Source organism: Erpetoichthys calabaricus, chromosome 12 (genome assembly GCF_900747795.2).
Source record: "Erpetoichthys calabaricus chromosome 12, fErpCal1.3, whole genome shotgun sequence".
NCBI classification, from domain to species: domain Eukaryota; kingdom Metazoa; phylum Chordata; class Cladistia; order Polypteriformes; family Polypteridae; genus Erpetoichthys; species Erpetoichthys calabaricus.
The window spans coordinates 160,822,526-160,844,458 of NC_041405.2; the positions used below are offsets into that span (position 1 = coordinate 160,822,526).

General features: G+C 41.3%; 1 protein-coding gene across 9 annotated transcripts in view; it reads left to right on the forward strand.

Moving 5' to 3' along the window:
* Positions 1 to 21,933, forward strand: part of nfic (nuclear factor I/C) — a 491,683-nt gene that overhangs the window by 370,195 nt on the left and 99,555 nt on the right. For 8 of the 9 annotated variants that reach the window (XM_051934998.1, XM_051934995.1, XM_051935000.1 and 5 more), the window contains one exon: positions 16,487 to 16,646. The exons of the other annotated variant lie outside the window; for it this stretch is intronic. In XM_051934998.1, the coding sequence (XP_051790958.1) occupies positions 16,487 to 16,646 (160 nt within the window). The remainder of the gene's footprint in view (positions 1 to 16,486; positions 16,647 to 21,933) is intronic. 9 annotated transcript variants of the gene reach the window in all.

Genomic DNA, 21,933 nt, shown 5'->3' on the forward strand with positions numbered 1-21,933 from the left:
GTCGTTGACATTTCATGTAGAATGTATAAAATTATTGTCCAGAAAAGGACTACATCGAAGGAAACTATTAGATTGTATGTCTTGTATTAAAATGAGGAAAATGTAAAAATTTATAAGAGCTGAGAGCACAGGAACTGTGTCTGACAATAGCATTCACACGAATGAGAGGTGAGTGGACCATGGGCCTGGTTAAATCACCTGGCACAAAGTCTCGTCTCGCGGGACTTGAAATTATCTCTCTGAAAAAGTCTCGTCTCATCCCAGGATTATTTTATATAATAGATATAATAATAGATATATGCACACAAAATTTAATTCAGATTATTTTTGTCTGATGCTCTTCACTGAGTGTAGACTCAGGGTGCTGTAATATATTCACAGGTAAATGTAATTACAAACTTTACAAATTACTAATTCCATAATACACACACATAAAGATACAGTACAGATTTGTTTAAACACAAGGAAATGCATCACTTAGTGAAACCTAACGATATCTGTCCATTAATACTAGCATTGAACTCTGGCCAGTTTGCAACATAGGAGAGGAAAATAAAAACTCAAGTTAGCAGAATCCCTGGGCTTCACATTCAGCTAATGATGGAAGATTATGTGCGTGAAAATGAAGTACAAGTCAGCGTGTTAATTACATTGCAATACTATGCATATGCAGGTGGTGCATTTCATTTTGACACAGCTTTATGGTGTCATCATTACCAACATAATAAACCAAAGGAGCGATTTCTTCTCACTAAGGGGCACACATTTCTTGTCAGTTTCAAATGCAATACAAAAGCATATCCATAGATCGCGTATTACAATTCAAAGTATTGCGTTTTGCTTAATTGCTGCTCGGAGTGGATTGCATTTCGATTCAAGACCAGGCATTAATCAGCCAAAAATGATTATAATCAAATGGCCAATTGGCATCAAAAAGTGGGGCAAGCAGAGTCAACAGTTTAATAAGAGACGTTCCATTGCTAAACATTTTTGTGCTCTGTTGGATAGATAGATACTTTATTAATCCCAAGGGGAAATTCCCATACTCCAGCAGCACCATACTGATAATAACAATATTAAATTAAAGAGTGATAACAATGCAGGTATACAGACAGACAATAACTTTGAATAATGTTAACGTTTACCCCCCCGGGTGGAATTGAAGAGTCACATAGTGTGGGGGAGGAACGATCTCCCCAGTCTGTCAGTGGAGCAGGATGGTGACAGCAGTCTGTCGCTGAAGCTGCTCTTCTGTCTGGAGATGATCCTGTTCAGTGGATGCAGTGGATTCTCCATGATTGACAGGAGTCTGCTCAGCGCCCGTCGCTCTGCCACGGATGTCAGACTGTCCAGCTCCATGTATGTTTACGATCTCGCTCAAAAAGTTCATTCCTGTGTTCAATTGTCTAACTAATGTGTTATGCTTGCCTTATACGCTGTTGTGCTATTCTTCTTCGACTAGTCCTGACCGATAAGTCAAGTTTAGCAATAGTCAGTATGGGCATCCCCATCTGCAAGTATTTGCAGCCCATATTTAGTTGAATATTGGTGCACAGACACCCCAGTTAATTATCTACACGCTGCACCTCTTCAGGCCATTAGCTCTTGAATGTGTTCTAAGGATGTTACAGTAGCAGCTGGAAATTCTGCTGCTGCTGCTTCTGTCTCACCAGCCATCTCCAGCAACCAATCAACAGAGACGAGAGTAAACTAGTCATTTACATCATCAGCTTCCATATGTTCAATGAGACAGCGGATCCCCTGCCTTATCAGCTCCCTGTTCGCCCTCTTTAGTGCTGGGTGAACACACTCGAGATTGGAATGCCCCACCTCTTGACACTGATTGGTCAATTGACTGACATTCACTTTTGGCATAATTAATGATTAAGGGGTGGTCTTGAATTGAAATTCAATACACTTGGAGCAGCCCCTTTTTCTACTTTTTAGTTGTGAGGTGCTATTTATGGATATGAAATAAAATGCAATATACTTTTGTATACATTTTAAAGTGGCATGAAAAATTACATGCTGTGGTGAAAAGCAATCGATCATTTGTCTGATATATGTTAAATTATGAAACAATAAAACCATCGTCTTCTTCTTCTTTCGTCTGCTCCTGTTAGGGGTCTCCACAGCAGATCATCTTCTTCCATATCTTTCTGTCCTCATCATCTTGCTCTGTCACACCTGTCACCTGCATGTCCTCTCTCACCACATCCACAAACTTTCTCTTAGGCCTCCATCTTTTTCTTTTTACCCGGCAGCTCTGTCCTTCGCATCCTTCTCCCAATATACTCAGCATCTCTCCTCTGCACATGTCCAAACCAATGCAATCTCGCCTCTCTGACTTTGTCTCCCACCTGTCCAACCTGAGCTCACCCTCTAATGTTCTCATTTCTAATCCTGTCCATCCTCGTCACACCCAATGCAAATCTTAGCATCTTTAACTCTGCCACCTCCAGCTCTGACTCCTGCTTTCTGGTCCGTGCCACCGTCTGCAACCCATATAACATAGCTATGAAACAATAAAACCATACCAACACTAAATTCACCACATGCACATGTTTGGAATGTAGTTAACATGTTGGATTACATTTAATTTTGGCACAAATAATCTTCCATAGTTATTAGGCAAAGTCAGACACGGTCAATCTGGGCAACTGGCTGCACACCCCCTCCTGATCATACTACAGTGTAACAACTCAGCTCTGCACCATCTAATATGACCACAGAATCTTTTCATGCATTGATTCCAATACCTAAAGTATCCCAGGTGTCTTTTCCATGGGCAGGAAAACAGCTTGGAAGTAGGGCAGTGGTACAGCAGGATTCCGCGGAGAGAAACAGAGGAGTGTTAGCAGTGGTTCATAATTACTTTAATAATTTTATTTTTATACAAAATAACTAGCAAACAGAGGTGCAGTATGCCGAGCTAATCAGCATTTCTAATCGGGGTGTGCTGACTAAGGTAGTGAGTGTTCAGCCAGGATTAAAGGGGCATCTCTTGTATAAGCAGGAAGATTTTTCCAAATCTTTGGAGCCCAGGAGTTAAACACAGTTGTGCTTGAAAGTTTGTGAACCCTTTAGAATTTTCTATATTTCTGCATAAATATGACCTAAAACATCATCAGAGTTTCACTCAAGACCTAAAAGTAGATAAAGAGAAACCAGTTAAACAAATGAGACAAAAATATTATACTTGGTCATTTATTTATTGAGGAAAATGATTGAATATTACATATTTGTGAGTGGCAAAAGTATGTGAACGTTTGCTTTCAGTATCTGGTGTGACCCCCCTTTGCAGTAATAACTACAACTAAACGTTTCCAGTAACTGTTGATCAGTCCTGCACACTGGCTTGGAGGAATTTTCGCCCATTCCTCCGTACAGAACAGCTTCAACTCTGGGATGTTGGTGGGTTTGCTCACATTAACTGCTCACTTCAGGTCCTTCCACAACATTTCAATTGGATTAAGGTCAGGACTTTGACTTGGCCATTCCAAAACATGAACTTTATTCTTCTTTAACCATTCTTTGGTAGAACGACTTGTGTGCTTAGGGTCGCTGTCTGGCTGCATGACCCACCTTCTCTTGAGATTCAGTTCATGGACAGATGTCCTGACATTTTCCTTTAGAATTCTCTGATATAATTCAGAATTCATTGTTCCATCAATGAAGACAAGCCGTCCTGGTCCAGATGCAGCAAAGCAGGCCCAAACCATTATACTACCACCACCATGTTTCACAGATGGGATAAGGTTCTTATGCTGGAATGCAGTGTTTTCCTTTCTCCAAACATAACGCTTTTCATTTAAACCAATAAGTTCTATTTTGGTCTCATCCGTCCACAAAACATTCTTCCAATAGCCTTCTGGTTTGTCCACGTGATCTTTGGCAAACTGCAGACGAGCAGCAATGTTTTTTTTGGAGAGCAGTGACTTTCTCCTTGCAACCCTGCAATGCACACCATTGTTGTTCAGTGTTCTCCTGATGGTGGACTCATGAACATGAACATTAGCCAATGTGAGAGAGGCCTTCAGTTGCTTTGAAGTAACGTTGGGATCTTTTGTGACCTTGCCGACTATTACACACCTTGCTCTTGGAGTGATCTTTGTTGGTCGACCACTCCTGGGGAGGGTAACAATGGTCTTGAATTTCCTCCATTTGTACACAATCTGTCTGACTGTGGATTGGTGGAGTCCAAACTCTTTAGAGATGGTTTTGTAACCTTTTCCAGCCTGATGAGCATCAACAACTCTCTTTGTGAGGTCCTCAGAAATCTCCTTTGTTTGTGCCATGATACACTTCCACAAACATGTGTTGTGAAGAGCAGACTTTGATAGATCCTGCTCTTTAAATAACACAGGGTGCCCACTCACACCTGATTGTCATTCCATTGATTGACAACACCAGACTCGAATTTCACCTTCAAACTAACTGCTAATCCTAGAGGGTCACATACTTTTGCCACTCACAAATATGGAATATTTGATCATTTTCCTCAATAAATAAATGACCAAGTATAATATTTTTATCTCATTTGTTTAATTGGTTTCTCTTTATCTACTTTTAGGACTTGAGTGAAAATCTGATGATGTTTTAGGTCATATTTATGCAGAAATATAGAAAATTCTAAAGGGTTCACAAACTTTGAAGCACAACTGTAAGCTTCTACTGTTATTTTATTAACCCTTGGTTGATTTAGTAGGCCGAAATCTTAATGTGCACTGCAGTTTATATGCAATAATGAGTTCAGATAGGTAAGTAGGGCCTCTGATATTTAAATCAAAGCAGATGGACTTGCGGTCGTACCATTAAGCCCACTTTAATAAATGAGTGTGACGATTATTCAAAGTTGGAATTGAAATTGCCTGAGTTTTTTTAACAAAAATGTTTACATTTTTTGTTTTATTTTTATGACATTAGAGTAATGGGACAGGATGTTAGGGCACAGTCGAGACTATGAAGGTGTCCATTTGGGGGAGGCTAAGGGTAGCATTGTTGCTTTATGCAGATGATGTTGTCCTCTTTGTGTCATCTGACTGTGACCTTTGGCATACATTTGAGTGATTCACTGCTGAGTGTGAAGTGGCAGGTATGAGGATCGGCACCTCCAGGTCTGAGGTCACGGTGCTCTCTTTAGAGGGGAACAACTGCCTTTAGTTGAGGACGCCATATATCACAGGATCTTGTTCACAAGTGACGGAAAAAAGAGCAGATTGGAGATGCAGCAGCTGTTCTGTGTTTGCTGTACTGGTCCAGGATGGTGAAGCGGGAGCTGAGTCTAAAGACAAAACTCTCGATTTACCGGTCGATGTACATCCACGTCCTCACCTATGATCATGAGCTGTGAGTGATGACTGAAAGAGTGACACCGTGAGCACAAACACCAGAAATGAGGTTTCTTCATAGAGTGGCTGACCTGACACTTCATGGTAAGGTGAGAAGCTCAGTGATTCAAGAGAGCCTCAGGGTGGAGTTGCTGCTCCTGGATTACACCACTTGTAGGAAAATGTACAATAGAAATAAACGTTGTTGTTGTTGGATTGAGAGGATCCAGTTCAGGTGGTTCGGGCATGTCACAAGGATAACCCTAACGCTGCTCCAGGCATGTCCCACTGGGTAAAGACCCTGAACCCTGAAGCAGACCCAGGACACAGTGGCAGGTTTACAAATGCCTGAGAATTCTCCATTAGAGTTGGAATCTGTGAGAAGTCTTGGATGCGCTGCTTGGCCTGCTGCCACCTCTATGACCCTAACCAGGGAAGGCGGCTGAGAAGTTAAGATGAGACATTGGAGTAATGCCGTTCAGTCTTTGAACAGTTTTTGTTTTGTAGGCATTGTTGCGTGGGCAACTGAAGTCTGTTCTTGGCTACCTCAGTTTTCCCTTTTTTGTATTTTAAATCTTTTTTTTGTGCTCATTAATTATTTACTTTTGAAGTTCTACTTAACTTTCTTTCTTTCTGTTACTCTGCCTTCTTCAACCAAACCAGTTTGTAGCACCAGGAGAGGCAGAAAAGCGTAAAGTAAGCATTTTGTCTTGTGGAATTTTGGTTTTACAGCTAACTGCTCGTTGGCGCTCATTTTGTCTGAGGCCGTGAATGTGTGTATGTGAATACACGTTGTGTGCAAAGGCATCTCTTTATTAAAGGTGAACTTTGGTATTCTTCAAGTTAAAATTACTTCTTCATATATATTAGTATGCCAACTGAAATTGTGTTCACAACTGAAGCATATTTTATATATTTAAAAAACAAAAAAATAACTAGCCAGCTTTTATAATGGAGCTCACGGGTACAGGTCAGGTCAGGTAGAGGTACATGCACTGGTACAGTATGTTGCTGCATCCACCCCACCATGAAACAGCTGGTTGGCAATCCCCCAGACAGACACGTGGTCCAGTCCCACCACCCAGAAATGACTGGACCTGCCACAGCCATGTGTCACATGGGTGTCCCGTTGGCCTGGTCCAGTTGCTCCGGTCCTCAACAATGAGGATCCTGTGGATCCCTCAGGGAATGGCCTTACATGACCATAGTGCCGTAACTGACGCTCCCTCAAAAATGCAGGTAGTGTGCCTCATTCGGGACTCCATGAGCTATCACTTGTTAGACGCAAAGTCAAAACAGCAGCAGTGGCCAAGGATTCGCCAAAGGCACAGTACCGAAGGAGTCCAGTCTTCCTCTTAGGTCATTGGATAGCGTCCATGTCTTGCAACCATATAGCAAAACAGGAACCACCAGGTCTCTAAAGACTTGGACCTTCATCCTTTTGACCTCATGACCCCCCCATGCTCTCCCAATCCATCTATTGACTTCATAGGAAGAGTCACCAGAGACATGAATGTCACTGCGGAGGTAAGTAAATGATGAGGTCGACACTCTCTCCGCAGACAGACACACTGCTGATGGCCGTGCCCAAGAGGTCATTAAAGGCCTGGCTCTTTGGTTTTTATCAGAACCCTCACAAGCCCAGACACTCAGACTCCTCACTCAGTCTCTCGAGATCCCTGATCAGAGCCTCCATTGACTCAGCGAAGATCACAGCATCGTCAGCAAAGTCAAGATCAGTGAATCTCTCTTTACCAACAGATGCCACCCCAGCCGCTGGACCCCACAACCCTGACCAACACCCAGTCCATGCAAGCATTGAAGAAAGTAGGAGCAGAACACCCTGCTGACGGACAACAGAATCAACTGGAAAAAATGCAGAGGTTCTGCCTCCACTCCGCACAGCACTCACAGTACCAGTGTACAGGCCGCCCATGATATCTAGTAACTTTGGGGGGATCCCACAAAGTCTCAGCTTCATAAGAATGACTTTGAAATCACGTCTGTTTTGTTTCTCTGGCACCCCCAGTTTACCAGTATGAGAACCCCCCCACATGTGACACACCATTCAACTCGTCTCAATCTCTACTTATGCAAGACATCAAACTCTTTGGGGTTTCCCCCTATTTTTGCCCCTCTGAGCCTAAAAAAACACATTTTAATGCCATTTTTGGATCATGTTTTGTGAAGAAAACAGTAAACCAAAAGGTGTCATCAGCCAAAATGATCAGAAGGACTTGACAATTGTGCAGGCCACGTCATCTGACCCCCTAATAAGGATAGAAGGGGTTAAAGTTACTCCTTTTTACAAAATGTTTGAAAGAAATGGGATTTGATAATAAAGGCACATGGAGTGTCGTTTGATGCTATTTCAAGGTTGCTGATCATGAATATGATCATATTTTTTATATCTAAATTTTTCATGTGACACAGAAAATACAATAACAAGGAAACCATCAGAGCATATTCTAATGAGTACAAAAATGACAAATCGACTCTAAAACACCAATACACTGTTTATTACAATTAAAACAGTCTAAGTATGAACTTATAAAGTTTATATTCTTGATTTAGTGATACAGTTGATGGAATATGAATAATTTTCCATTTTTTGGCACACACACACACGCACACACACATATATTCATGTATATGAAGTGTACATATGGTATACACACCATATCATTTTTATCCATCTGTTTATCCCAGTGTCATATCTGCATTAGTATGCATATGGTGGGCTTTCCAAACTTAAGGGTCTGTAATGTCACCCTAAATCTCCGGTGAATGCAGACCATCTGCTGTGTACAGTCAGGACTACAGAGCACCCTGAGCTCGCGCACACACACAGACACACACACACGGACAGACTGGGTCAGTTTAACTTCTTTGAGCTCTGCACAGAGTGGGCGTCCACCATCAAGGTTGTGAGTAGACCCCACGAGCAGCACAGGTTGGGTTTTGGGTAGTTTTGAACACAACTGAAATCCTGCGTAAAGGAGAAGACTTCTTCTCCATAGTGTGAGCAGCCCTGGAGTTGTACTTCTGGCCTGGAAACAAAAAAAGAGAAATGAAAGCTGCCTCCCTCAGAGTTAACCACTTGTGTACACGGGGCCTGGTTAGAGTTCTTCTTGATTGCTGTCTGACTCCGATTACACAAAGCGCTCTCAGAGAGGGGAGAGATCTCCTTTCAGTCGTTTCTGCAAGGAGCCATTAGGATTTGTGGAGAGCCATCTGAGGTGAACCGTCTTCTCTGCGTCTATTTTAGGGTAAGAGATTTCTTAACAATAAAATCTTTAGCCACGCCAAGCACATGCTCTGCAGTGTGCTGTGACCTCTAAGTATGGCTTATGTGGAGCTGAGTCTGCAGTATCAAGTCGACATCAATCAGTTTGGTCTGAAACCACCAGGCCGTTCCAGCCAACATGCAGTAGTTTGTTAACCCGGTTTACATTGTGACAAATAGGGGGCGCTGTTGTCCCCTTGAACCCTCAGACCACTCGTCAGAAACCAGATAAAAGTCCAATAATTACATTTATTATAATAATTAAAGTGCACAAAGCACCATCCACTCCACAATACTCCAATAAACGATCAATAATAACTACAATTAATTAATACACAATCCTCCACTCCCAGCAGCTCAGTCACCCTTCCTCCCAACTCGGCACCCTGCTGGGATTTCCCACAGTCCTTTTAAAGTCCTTGACCCGGAAGTGTTTCTGTCTCTCAGTCCATGTGACTTTATAACACTTCCGGGTCGGGTGAAAACTCCTTTTCTTCAGCCCGGAAGTACGCCATTTCCTCTGTCCCTGTGACTAGGACGTACTTCCGGGTTATATGGAAAATACAAGTCCTTGAGCCTCCCTGCAGCGTCCCCTGGCGGCCCCCACTGTATCCAGCAGGGCTGTGATGAAAGACTCCAAGTTCCATGATGCCCTGCTGGAATTCGGGGCCCCTCCATGTTGCAGGGATGGCTCCATCTGGTGGCTTGGGGGTATTGGCTGGGATAAACTGCCGGCCATATTCCACAAAATACAATTTGTGAAAATATCATCCAGTTGAGTTCTGAAGGTTCCCAACAGTCCTACTCGTTATCAGACTACTTGGTGATTTATTTCATTTTCATTTATTGTGCTCATAAGAATTACCTTGGCATGCTTTGAAATCCCTCGAGCTTTTTTTGCCTTGTGCCTCCTGACTCACTGATGTGAGAAAACCCCCCATATATGATACCCCATCTGACTTTTCTCAGTGTCCAATAATGGGATCTTTTGGGGGTTTACCCTTATTTATGACTTCCCCAGACATGAAAATCCCTCATTTTTAGGCTCTTTTTTTGGGCCATATTTTGTGTAGGAAATGACACCGTTATAGTAAAGAGTAAACCAGTAGGTGTCCTCATCAAAAATGGTCAGAAGGACTTGAAGTTGTACGTGTCACATCCACTGACCCCGGGATATGAATGATCAAAGTTACTTCTATAAAACCTCAGAAACACAGAGATTTGGTAATGTAGGCCTGTGGTGTGTCATTTTATGCCATTTCAAGGTAGACAATCACAAATATGGTCATGCTTTTGATATTTGATTCCTTACTGGTAGTTCTAGCAACCTAAGAGCAACTCCCAAAAGGTTAAAAATGACAAATTTCAAACACAAGTATGTTGTCATTTTTGAACATTAGAACAATCTGGACAAGAACGGGCCATTCAGCCCACCAATGCTGGCCACTTAATTCTTGTAAAATAACATCAAGTTGAGTTTTGAAGGTCCCTAAAGTCCTACTGTCTACCACAGTACTTGGTCACTTATTCCAAGTGTCTATCGTTCTTTGTGTAAAGAAACACTTGCAAATGTTGGAGCAAAATTTACCCTTAGCAAGTTTCCAACTGTGTCCCCATGTTCTTGATGAATCCATTTTAAAGTCACCATCTTGATCCACTGGACTAATTCCCTTCATAATTTTAAACACTTCAGTCAGGTCTCCTCTTAATCTTCTTTTGGTTAAACTGTAAAGGCTCAGCTCTTTTAATCTTTCCTCATAACTCATCCCCTGTAGCCCTGAATCAGCCCAGTTGCTCTTCTCAGGACCTTCTCTAGTGCTGCTGTGTCCTTTTTGTAGCCTGGAGAACAAAACTGCACCCAGGACTCCAGATGAGGCCTCACCAGTGCATTATAAAGGTTGAGCAGAACCTCCTGTGACATGTACTCCACACATCAAGGCGCTATATAACCTGACATTCTGTGAGCCTTCTTAATGGCTTCTGAACACAGTCTGGCAGTTGATAGTAATGAGTCCACTATGACTCCTAAATCCTTCTCATAAGGTGTACACTCGATTTTCAGACCTCCCACATTGTATTGAAGCCTCATATTTTACTTCCTACATGTAATTCTTTATGTTTACTGACATTAAATTTCATCATCCTCAATTCTGCTGTCCAAGTCCCTCTACAAAGATTTAACAAATTCTGGATTATCTGCCAATCCTCCTAGCTTGGTATCATCTGCAAATTTAACCAGCATGATACTTATATTCCTGTCCAAGTCAAATTAAAAATATATTTTAGACAAATTTATGGTCACTGATTATGAATACAGTGTTATTTTTTTAATTTTGATCCTACTAGGGCCTATAGCCTTTCATGAACCTCATACCACCTATGCTTCAGAACAGGTGATCCACTTGAAGTTAAGCCCGTTCAGGCCCAGCCAGTACTTGAATGAAAACCATCTAGGAAACAATTGAGGTACTGCTGTTAGTGGTGTTGGTGAGGCCATCACGGGGCACTTACTGTGTGGTCTGTGTGTGGATCTCAGTGCCGTGACAGGGACACTGGGCTGTAAAAACGGTCATTAAAGATCCCTGGGCATCCTTGGAAAAGAGTAGGGTTTATCCTGATAGCCACCACAACCTCGTCCATCCTGGCCCCTAATTTGTCTCTGTCACCCCTTCAATACCTAATCGCTAATATGTGGTGAGCGTACTGGCACAAGAATGGCTGCTGTCACATTATCTTGGTCGGTGGTTGAAGTGGTTCCCCTCCGTCTATGTAAAGTGCTTTTAGTAGAGAGAAAAGTGCTATATAAATGTAATTAATTATAATTATTACTTTTATCCAAGGGTGAAAAATGACAAATTATTATTACAATTGAGAATATTTAGACGTTAAATATTTAAACTGAAGTACACATTTTAATACAGTGGAACCTCGGTTTGCGAGTAACTTGGTTTACGAGTGTTTTGCAAGACGAGCAAAAATGTTTAATAAATTTTGACTTGATAAACGAGCGAGGTCTTGCAGTACGAGTAGTACGTATACGCTTTGTCTGCTGAGTGTCATGTGATCACAACTGAGCTGATGGTTCTTCTCTCTCTCGGCAGGATTGTGGGTAATCGTCTCCTATTCTCCGTCTGAGTCGGCGTGCCTCACTCATATAGTCAACATCCATACACGTGTATACTGTTTACTACAGCATTGTCATTGTGACTGTGTGTGCTCGCTCGCATGTATGTGTGTGTGCACGTGCGTGCTCGTGTATGTGTGTGTGTGTGTGCTGTGACGTGTGAGTCCCCGTCTTGCACCCTAAAACACGAAGCTGAGTCTCAGTACTTTAGCAACAGCAGCTTTATTCAGCTTGAAACAGCAACAGCGCGGTTATTTATTGTAGCGGGATCTGCGCTCTCCTACACACAGACACAGCAGTCAGGCAGGGCCCTGCACATTTATAATGTTCCTTGTATCACCCATCGACGGCAGGCGCTTATAACATGTCCGCGATCTTTTCGGATTCGCTTTTACAGAGAACTGCTACAGCGCTGGGAGACTGCGGTTACTTTGGGACGCTCTTCCGCGTGTCGTCCTGTTGGGTGCAATCCCACAAGAGTTTAGAAACTCACTCACACCAGCCATGATTCTTTTCAAAGGTAAAGTGCAGGTTAATTTGTTTTATGTATTTTTACTTTATATTTTGTATTAATCATTTTTATATGAATAGTTTTGGGTTGTGGAACAAATCATCTGAGTTTCCATTATTTCTTATGGGGAAATTCACTTTGATATACGAGTGCTTTGGACTACGAGCACGTCTCCGGAACGAATTATGCTTGCAAACTGAGGTTCCACTGTATTTCAAATATTTGACACAACTCATCATGTTTATTATGCACTTCTTCCTCATGAAGTCAGTCCTGACGTTTCTTATGAACACCCCAAATTAGGACGGCTCACACTAATTCAGACTTTTGTGTCTTGTGGTTTAGCTTTGATCAACGATACGTCTGACTTCCCAGTTTTCGACTCTCTTCGGCTGTTGGCTGTGTCTTTTCTCCTGGTTGCTTTTCAGAAAGCTCTCATGAGTTCTGTAGTGGAATTAGGCCCAGCAATAAAGCTAAAAGAGTCCCCGGGCCCCAGTATATTGGTTTCTATATGATTAAACCCCATGGTGGTCCCCTCTGCTATTCATCTGCCCATAAACCTCAAAGGGGCAAATATCTTCTCCCTGTTGTGTCTCAATGCCCCTGAGCAGAACAGCTAGGAGCTGGGTGTCATAGTCTGGTCCTATTTTCTTTACAGTCTTGCTCTTGCTTCACCTTGGCAGTAGAGCTTTGCTCAGTTTGTCTCTCCAATGTGACCCTATGGCCTTGTGTTCCGATTTAAAGTTTTTGGAACATAACATTGAATTTGTATTGTTCTGTTAGCCTGATTAAAAAAATATGTTGTTTCTTGATGCTACCACAGCACCATTTTGTTTGGAATTTTGGATCACAGACACCACCATTTTATGAGTTGTTACCATGTGACAACAAGAAGTTGTCTGGTGTAACATCATCACCTGAGAGTATTTAAGATGGCGTCGCAGTAAGTTCTTTGTCCACATTTACAGGAAATTCAAAAGTACAAATCTTTGTGTGTGTCTTTGTGTTTGTAGTTACGTATGGAGAGGATTTTCAGGTAGACAGGACTTGTTTCGTGACCTCTGAAATTTATTACAACACATTTTTATACAGGCAGTGTGGTGAAGGCTTTGAACTTGGGGGTTCAAATCCTGCTATTGACACTGTGTGACCCTGAGCAAGTTATCTGACCTGCTGGTGCTCCTCTTAGAAAGCTAAAAGAAATGTAACCAATTGTAAGTTGTCTTGGATAAAGGCGTCAACCAGATAAGTAAATGTAATTTTTTTGGAAAAGCATTCTTCACTGAGTGCAGGGACAGAGCACTGTGGCTCTCCATTAAAATACAAGTACAGATACCAAGATGAGAAACAGAATAGAGGAGGGTTAGTAACGGTTTATAAATATCGTGTTACTTATGTTTCTGTACAAATGACTAACAGACCTAAATGTAGTGTGCACAGCTGATCAGCAGCTCTAGTCAGGGTATCCCAGAGTAAAGTCGTGGGTCTTCAGCCTGAGACTGAAGGGGCATAACTTGTATAAGCAGTGTAGAAGGCTAGAAATTTAACATCTTATTGAAGAACGAAACATCCTCTAACAGGACAAATCAGTAAACAGGCAGGGTGAAAGCTGTTCATTGTATCTTTTAATTACTCCTCGGCAAAATGCCTTAGAGGGAGCATTCATCAAAAGCAGTCTGTTACAGCATGGCCAGCATGATCAAAGAAACAAAGGATAGAGGTTAATTTTATAAACTATTGAATTTACATACAATGTCAATCAATGCATACATTTACTCTGGTTGGTTTGTTGGTTTACACCCAAATGACATATAAAATAAAAGTCTATTCTGTTATATTCTGGTTCTTCTTATACCTTTCAGTTGAGCCACCACCCTTGCAATTTCTGTACATGTAACAACTGTCCATTCTGGTTCTTTACAGGACTTCTTAGTCATCTTTCAGTACATTTTATTGTTCACTTGACCTTTATCTGATTTCTGACATTTATTAACCCTTTATGCCATTTCTTTAAAACGAATGCTCTGTCACCCTAAAATTATTCTTCCACAGCAGGCAGATCATTCCGTGTATTCAGGGCCCTGTAACTAAAATCTCTACCTCCTGCTGTTATTTTATAAATCACTAGAATCTTAAGTAGGCCGGAATCTTGAGATCTCAATGTGCAGTCTGGTTTTTGTAAGCTATGATAATTTCAGATAGTTAAATAGGCCAATTTTTGGCCTATTTAAAGGAGAAACATTAGAACATCAGAACGGTGCAGATGAGAACAGGCCATTCAGCACAACAAAGCTCGCCAGTCCTAACCGCATACATTTTCCAAAATAATATCAAGTCTAGTTTTGAAAGTCCCTATAGACCTACTACCTGCCACACTAATTGGTGGATTTTGAAATCTGCCCTAAATTTAAATGGAAACCATTGCCAGGACTTGAGGACAGGGTTAATTTGATAGATAGATAGATAGATAGATAGATAGATAGATAGATAGATAGATAGATAGATAGATAGATAGATAGATAGATAGATAGATAGATGTGAAAGGCGCTATATGATAGATAGATAGATAGATAGATAGATAGATAGATAGATAGATAGATAGATAGATAGATAGATATTAAAGACACTATATGATAGATAGATAGATAGATAGATAGATAGATAGATAGATAGATAGATAGATAGATAGATAGATAGATAGATAGATAGATAGATAGATAGATAGATAGATAGATAGATAGATAGATAGAAAGATAGATATATAGATAGATAGATAGATAGATAGATAGATAGATAGATAGATAGATAGATAGATAGATAGATAGATAGATAGATAGATAGATAGATAGATAGATACTTTATTAATCCCAAGGGGAAATTCCCAATTTGTTTTTCTGGTTTGTATAGTAATTCTTGCCACAGCATTTTTAATTAACTGAAAGTTGCATTAAAAATGATTAGAGCAGCCAGTGAATAACGTACTGCAGAAGTCAATTTTGCTAGCACATCAAAATAATCTGGTCGAGAGCAGACCACTCAGCCCATTCATACAGAAATTCAGCACTGAAGAGAAAATTCAGAAATAAACGCATACATGAATTTCTCAGTATCCTGAACATTTTAATCTTCCATCATTTTTATGATTAAAAAAATCTATCGTGGCAAATGAAACTTTGGCAGTCGATCCATTTAATTTCTGGTTAAGCCCCTTACCTCTTTACACCATTCTTGTCCATCTTGCCCTTTTCATTTCTGTCATTTTCTAGTCCATGCTTTTCAAATTTACTCTTTTCAGTGACACTTTGTTGCATCTTAACTCCTAAGAGGGCACACTGTCTGCCTCGGACACAAACAAGGAAATGAGCTAAAATGTATCAGAATTGATGTTCAGAATCCTTTTGTTATTGATGTCCACAAATTTGTGAACTTCCATTCTTACCAAGGGGGAGTGGTGGCTCTGAGGCTAGGGATCTGCGCTGGCAATCAGAAGGTTGACGGTTCGAATCCCGTAAACGCCAGAAGTGACTGTACTCCATTGGACCCTTGAGTAAGACTCTTAACCTGCAATTGTTCCGTTCTGGGTATGACGTTAACCTGCATGTAGGCCCTCCACCCTGCAGGGAAAAACCTGGGGGTTGGTGGCACTCCAGCCACCATAAAAAACCTCACGCTGGTTTCACTCCATCTGAACTAGTGTGGTGCTGAGGTGTCACCCGTCGCATGGCTGCACTCGGGTCCTAATCTGGGATCTTGAGTTGATTTGTCGTGTGGCTGTGGCAATGCGCTGTATCGGCGCGCACTCCTAACTTCATTCATACCCAGAATGCAGTTTTTTTGTTTTAAATACGTTGACTTGTGGGACAGGGGTAGGTTTACTCAATTTCGTAACCTAGACCAGGAGAATTAGAGATAGGAGAAGGATGGATGGATGGATGGGTGCGCATCTTCTTTTGCTTAACATCAGGCCAGTCAGGGATTGGTCACCACACAGTAGCATGAGAGCTCTGACCAGTAAGAACAGATTAGCAAATGGAGGGCAAGCAAGCTAGCCTGGGGTGGTCTGAGTGCTCAGTATTCAACCAAAGACCAGAGAGTTGGATGTCTTTTGCGCCTGCGCCGGGAGTGCCTGCAGTGTTAAGGATGATAAGCACCCGCTCCAGACGGGCCCACTGCACCCTTGAATCGTTTCCATGTTAGTTCATGTCAGTACATTTTTGGTCTCTCTCTCTTTCCAGTTAAACGGCAGTGGTCAAGTAAAAGTGCCCGGCCACTTCATTTCCTCGCAGATGCTGGCGCCACCACCTCCCCCTGGCATGTCCCGACTGGCATTACCACCCGACACCAAATCTTCCACGACCACCACAGAGGGAGGAGCTAATTCTCCAACGTCACCCAGTAAGTGCCTGCGGTTCAAGCTGATTTACCCAGGCTGTACCGGGGGCTCTCGGACCCCGCCATGTCTGAGGCCCTGCCTTAGCTCTTCTGAGCCTTAATGCCATCCAGGCTGCGCCTTTTGCGCTGGTTAGAAATCGCTTGAGCCTTGCACGTTATTGGGGTGGATTTGAAACTGGGTCAGACTGATATTTTAGAAGAAATGAATGTTCCACGGGTGTATGCTTACTGCATGGAGTTTTGTTCTTTTGTTCTGACTGTCATGTTCCCTGCTATTACATCTGCTCTGCCTTTCCAGTTGTGTGCGCATGACTCCCATCTTCTTAACAGCATCGCAGCTCTAGGAGCCGTGCTGAGAAGAGCAAGCAAGTGCATCCCGAGGCTGAAGGACATGTCCTACTGTGATGGGCCAAGAGAATTAAACTTCCTTACTGATCAACAGGGTGTCAAACATGAGAACAGATCTCTGACACATGATGCTCGCTTTGACACTAAAGAGTCCTTTTCGACTGATCAGCATCAAAAACGTCAAATGAAGTCCACTGTGAGTCAGCGTGGTGTGAAAACTTCCAAGGGGGTGAAGACTTTTTATAGACCTCAAAACTTTAGTCTTACATCACTGGCACCACCAGCCTAGCGATCTCAACAACTGTGCTAAACTAAGAGCCTTGATATAAATGCTGAGGTCGAAGGGTCTTCACTAACCTGAAATAGGGACCCTACCACGAAATAATTGCTTTTTAGGGTCTAGTCTGAAAAGGGCACAAAGAGCGTAGTGAAAAGAAATGTTTAGAGGGCCATTACTGTCACGTGTGCAGAGCTTACTTGTGCTAACCAACATGCAACACGTCACCACCATGCCATGATTAGCGAGTATGCAGTGCCTACTTTATATAAAGTATTCACCCCCAAGTGAAAGTTTTCATATTTTATTATTATGCAAGGGAAAATCAAAATGTAAAGGCAATTTGAAAAATTACACGGTAACTACAATGGATAGAAGATGACACCATACAACCTGTATATTAAATCATAGGGAAGTTAATTTGGCTTTTTTGACACCCATCAACAGAAATGAATGTCAAAGTGAGTGTTGTGTCGCAGTTTTGGTGTCAAAAAAGGCAAATTAAATCCACTGTGGTTTAACATTGTACGAGGGTAAATCAAAAAGTAAAGGCAATTTCAGTATTAACAGATTTAGCCGTGTACAACGTTAAACCACAGCGGATGTGATTTGGCTTTTTTTTTTTCTTTTGACCCCGATCAACAGAAACTTCAACGTGACATTCGCTTTGACATCAAAGAATCTTTATCTGTTGATCGGGGTCAAAAAAGGCTAATTCAGTTCCCTGTAATTTAACGTTTTATAACAATACAATGTGGAAACTTCCAAGGAGGTGAAGACCTTTTAGAGGCGCACTGACTACATGACCTCAACACTGTTGTCTTCCAGTGCTGTCACCACAAGTCTAGTGATCTGAGCAGCAGCGCTGTGTTAAAATAAGGAGACAAGAGCCTCGCTTTAAATGCCGAGACTGAAGGAGCTTCACTGACCTGAAATAGCAACTTTACCACAAAATATTAACTTGTTAGGGTCTAGTCTGAAAAAGGCACAACGCATCTGTGAGTACACAAGCGAAGTGAGGGCTGTTACTGTCACATGTGCAGAGCACACTGGAGTTCTCACTCAGATATACAGACAGGATTATATTTGTCCCAAAGGGGAAATTTAGGTTTACTGAAGCTCAAGAAATGTCAAAATAAACAACAAGAAGAGCCCCCTCAAATACACATAAAGAATTGCAAAAAAGAAGACATCTCTGACTGCGTTCAGGATGAGACGGCAGACAGAGTGAGGCCTTACAATGGCGGATTGCCGTAGGTGTGTCACTCACTAATCTGCTCTGAGTGTTTTAGGAAATGATCAGCCTGACACAACGGGATTACATGCAGCAGATTTAGAAAGTCTTCAGACCCCTTCACTTTCTGCACATCCTTTCGTAAATTTCATTTTAAATGTATATATCTCAAGAACTCATAATGACAAAGAAGGAACATGTTTTTAGAAAAGGTATTAAAAATCCAAAACTGAAATGTAAATGTTGTTGTTTTTTTATACAGTTTCCTGTCATATACAAGCATGGTGCACATGTGCAGACACACACACACACACACATACACACACACACATAGCCGTGTAAGAATATCACTTCAAATGGCTGGACTGTCGCTGGAGAACTAACACAGCCCCCTGTGCTATCAATTGAACCACTTCAACATTTACTGGAGGACGAAAATTGTTCAATGCAGAAAAACTGATATTGTACACATTAATAGATTTTAGTTTTTAAACAAATGCTGTATATGTGTCCCAGTTCTTCTCTACATGGAGTTTGTATGTTCTCCCTGTGGCCACGTGGGTTTCTTTCTACAGTCCAAAGACATGCAGGTCAGGTGGATTGGTGACGCTAAATTGGCTCTAGTGATTGTGCTACCCAGTGGTGGGCTGCCGCCCTGAATAGGGTCTTTCTCTCACTTTGAGCCCTGTACTTGCTGGGATAGGCTCCTGCAGCCCTGCGTGGGATTAAGTGGGTTTAGAAAATGTTACAAAATTTTTGTATATATTATATATATACTGTATATATGTATATGTGTGTGTGTATATATATATATATATATATATATATATATATATATATATATATATATATATATATATATATATATATATATATATAAGTGGAAGTGAAGGTCTGTGATATGGTTTGCCTATGTGTAGCTAGAGATCCACAAAGGGAGAAAATGATTCATTTTCTCCCTTTGTGGATCTCCAGCTACAAATATATATATACAGTATATATATATATATATAATATATACTAGCTACTGTATGCTATCTATCTATGACAGGTTAAAATCTAAGTAATCAACGTAGATTAACGTCCCCTTTAATGTCTGCAGTGCACCATGTAATGCCTTTGTCTATGTTATATGCTATTTGGAATGGAATTCATAACAGCAGTGTTAATGTTTGTGATGTGCCATCTGTTGAAATGAAAAACGCAATGTATTTTATTGCAAAAAAAATGTTTGTGATGCACCTTCTTTTGAAAGGACAGAGGCTCAGCAACCAGACGGACACACAGATACACAGACACTTTGCCTTTCATTAAGGTATATGACAGATGAGCACTAAAATGAGAAAGTCAAGCAGATGATCCCAGACTAATCCTTCTCCATTATTTACCTTGTGAAGATGAAAACAGCTGAGTATTGTTCATTTTATGCATGCTGAAAAATAATAATAAGCTCCTGGAATGCTGCATTTTTCCATTCAGTCAAACGCACTTCATGACTTTGCATGCTGAGCAAGATACTACGTAAGGTGCTGGATTACTGTGAGGAGACTGTGCATATTTTATTTAGAAATAAATTATTATATATTCATATGTTGTAGATATTAATGCCAAATGTTTTGTTTACTCTCATTCCAAGTGAATTGCTGCCACTCAAATACTCTGAACTGAGTGACTAATGACTCACCAACGTGGTTTGATGGGCAACGTCAAAAAAAATAATTTGTCTTAAACTGGCACCTGAAGCCACAGTTCACTGACAGTGGTCACAAAGCTGCCAGCATATCCTCAAACCACATACAGTCTAAATGGTGCCCTGACTTGGGATAATTCATCTCATGACCTTTCCGGCTGTTTTCAGAATCGGAGATTTCACCTCAGCCAGATTGATAAGCAGCTAAAGTGGGGCACACTCTGTAAACACAAAAGCGGTCAGTATGAACATATATTGGCTACTGGTGTAAACTAAGTTCTTATTGAACTCATTTCAAAGTAACAGCCTGGATCCACTCTACTAATTCCTTTCACAATTTTGAACACTTCCATCATGTCCCCTCTTAATCTCTGTATGAACCTCTCCTCGTATCACATGTCCTACAGTCCGGGAGCCAGCCGTGTCGCTGTTGTCTGGATTTTCTCTGGTGCTGCTATGTCTCTTTTTGTAGCCCAGAAACCACAGCACTTCAGGTGGGGCCTCACAACATCGTAACACTTGGGCCCCCACAGTGGGAAACTGAGTAATCTCACAACACTTGGACCCCAGTGTGATTCTTGAGTGTGCAGCCCATCCTTGTTATGTGTTTTCAGTCCAGAGACCCACTATCAGAATGGTGTGGCATTATGTGGATGTGCCCGGCAGGACTGGGCCACGTTATACAGTCCTGGGGTGGCTGCTGGTTTTGGTACTCGGCCATTTCACAGTCATTGTCCCTCTAATTGAGCTCATTGTTAGTTGGCAGTGTAGCACAGTGGTTAAGGCTTTGGACTCCAAGGTTGTGGATTCACATTCTGATATTGACACGCCGTGACCCTGAGGAAGTCACTTCACCTGCCTGTGCTTCAATTGGAAAAACAAAAAAAATGGAACCAGCTCAGATGTTGTATGTCAGCTTGGGTAAGGTGTCAGCCAAAAATGTTTTTCTGTATCTAGAATATAACAGGAGTGTGACATTTGGGACAGCTTGACTATTAGCAAAACAAATGAGCGACAAATGAACTGAATGGTCTCTTACGTTCGTATGTAAATTTATAAGAAACTTAGAAATATTTGTGTTTTTGCTCTCTCTTTAAGCTTTAAAATTTTTTATTCATTCACATCTCCCTTAATTATGTAGTAATAATAATGACAATTAATAACAAGTGGAGTAGATTATTTAGTGCCCTGATGTTGGAGTACAAGTCAAAGATAGATAGATAGATAGATAGATAGATAGATAGATAGATAGATAGATAGATAGATAGATAGATAGATAGATAGATAGATAGATAGATAGATAGATAGATAGATAGATAGATAGATAGATAGATAGATAGATAGATAGATACTTTATTAATCCCAATGGGAAATTCACATTTTCCAGCAGCAGCATACTGATACAATAAACAATATTAAATTAAAGAATGATAATAATGCAGGTGAAAAACAGACAATAACTTTGTATAATGTTAAATGTTAACGTTTACCCCCCCGGGTGGAATTGAAGAGTCGCATAGTTTGGGGGAGGAACGATCTCCTCAATCTGTCAGTGGAGCAGGACGGTGACAGCATTCTGTCACTGAAGCTGCTCCTCTGTCTGGAGATGATCCTGTTCAGTGGATGCAGTGGATTCTCCATCATTGACAGGAGCCTGCTGAGCGCCCGTCGCTCTGCCACAGATGTCAAACTGTCCAGCTCCATGCCAACAATAGAGCCTGCCTTCCTCACCAGTTTGTCC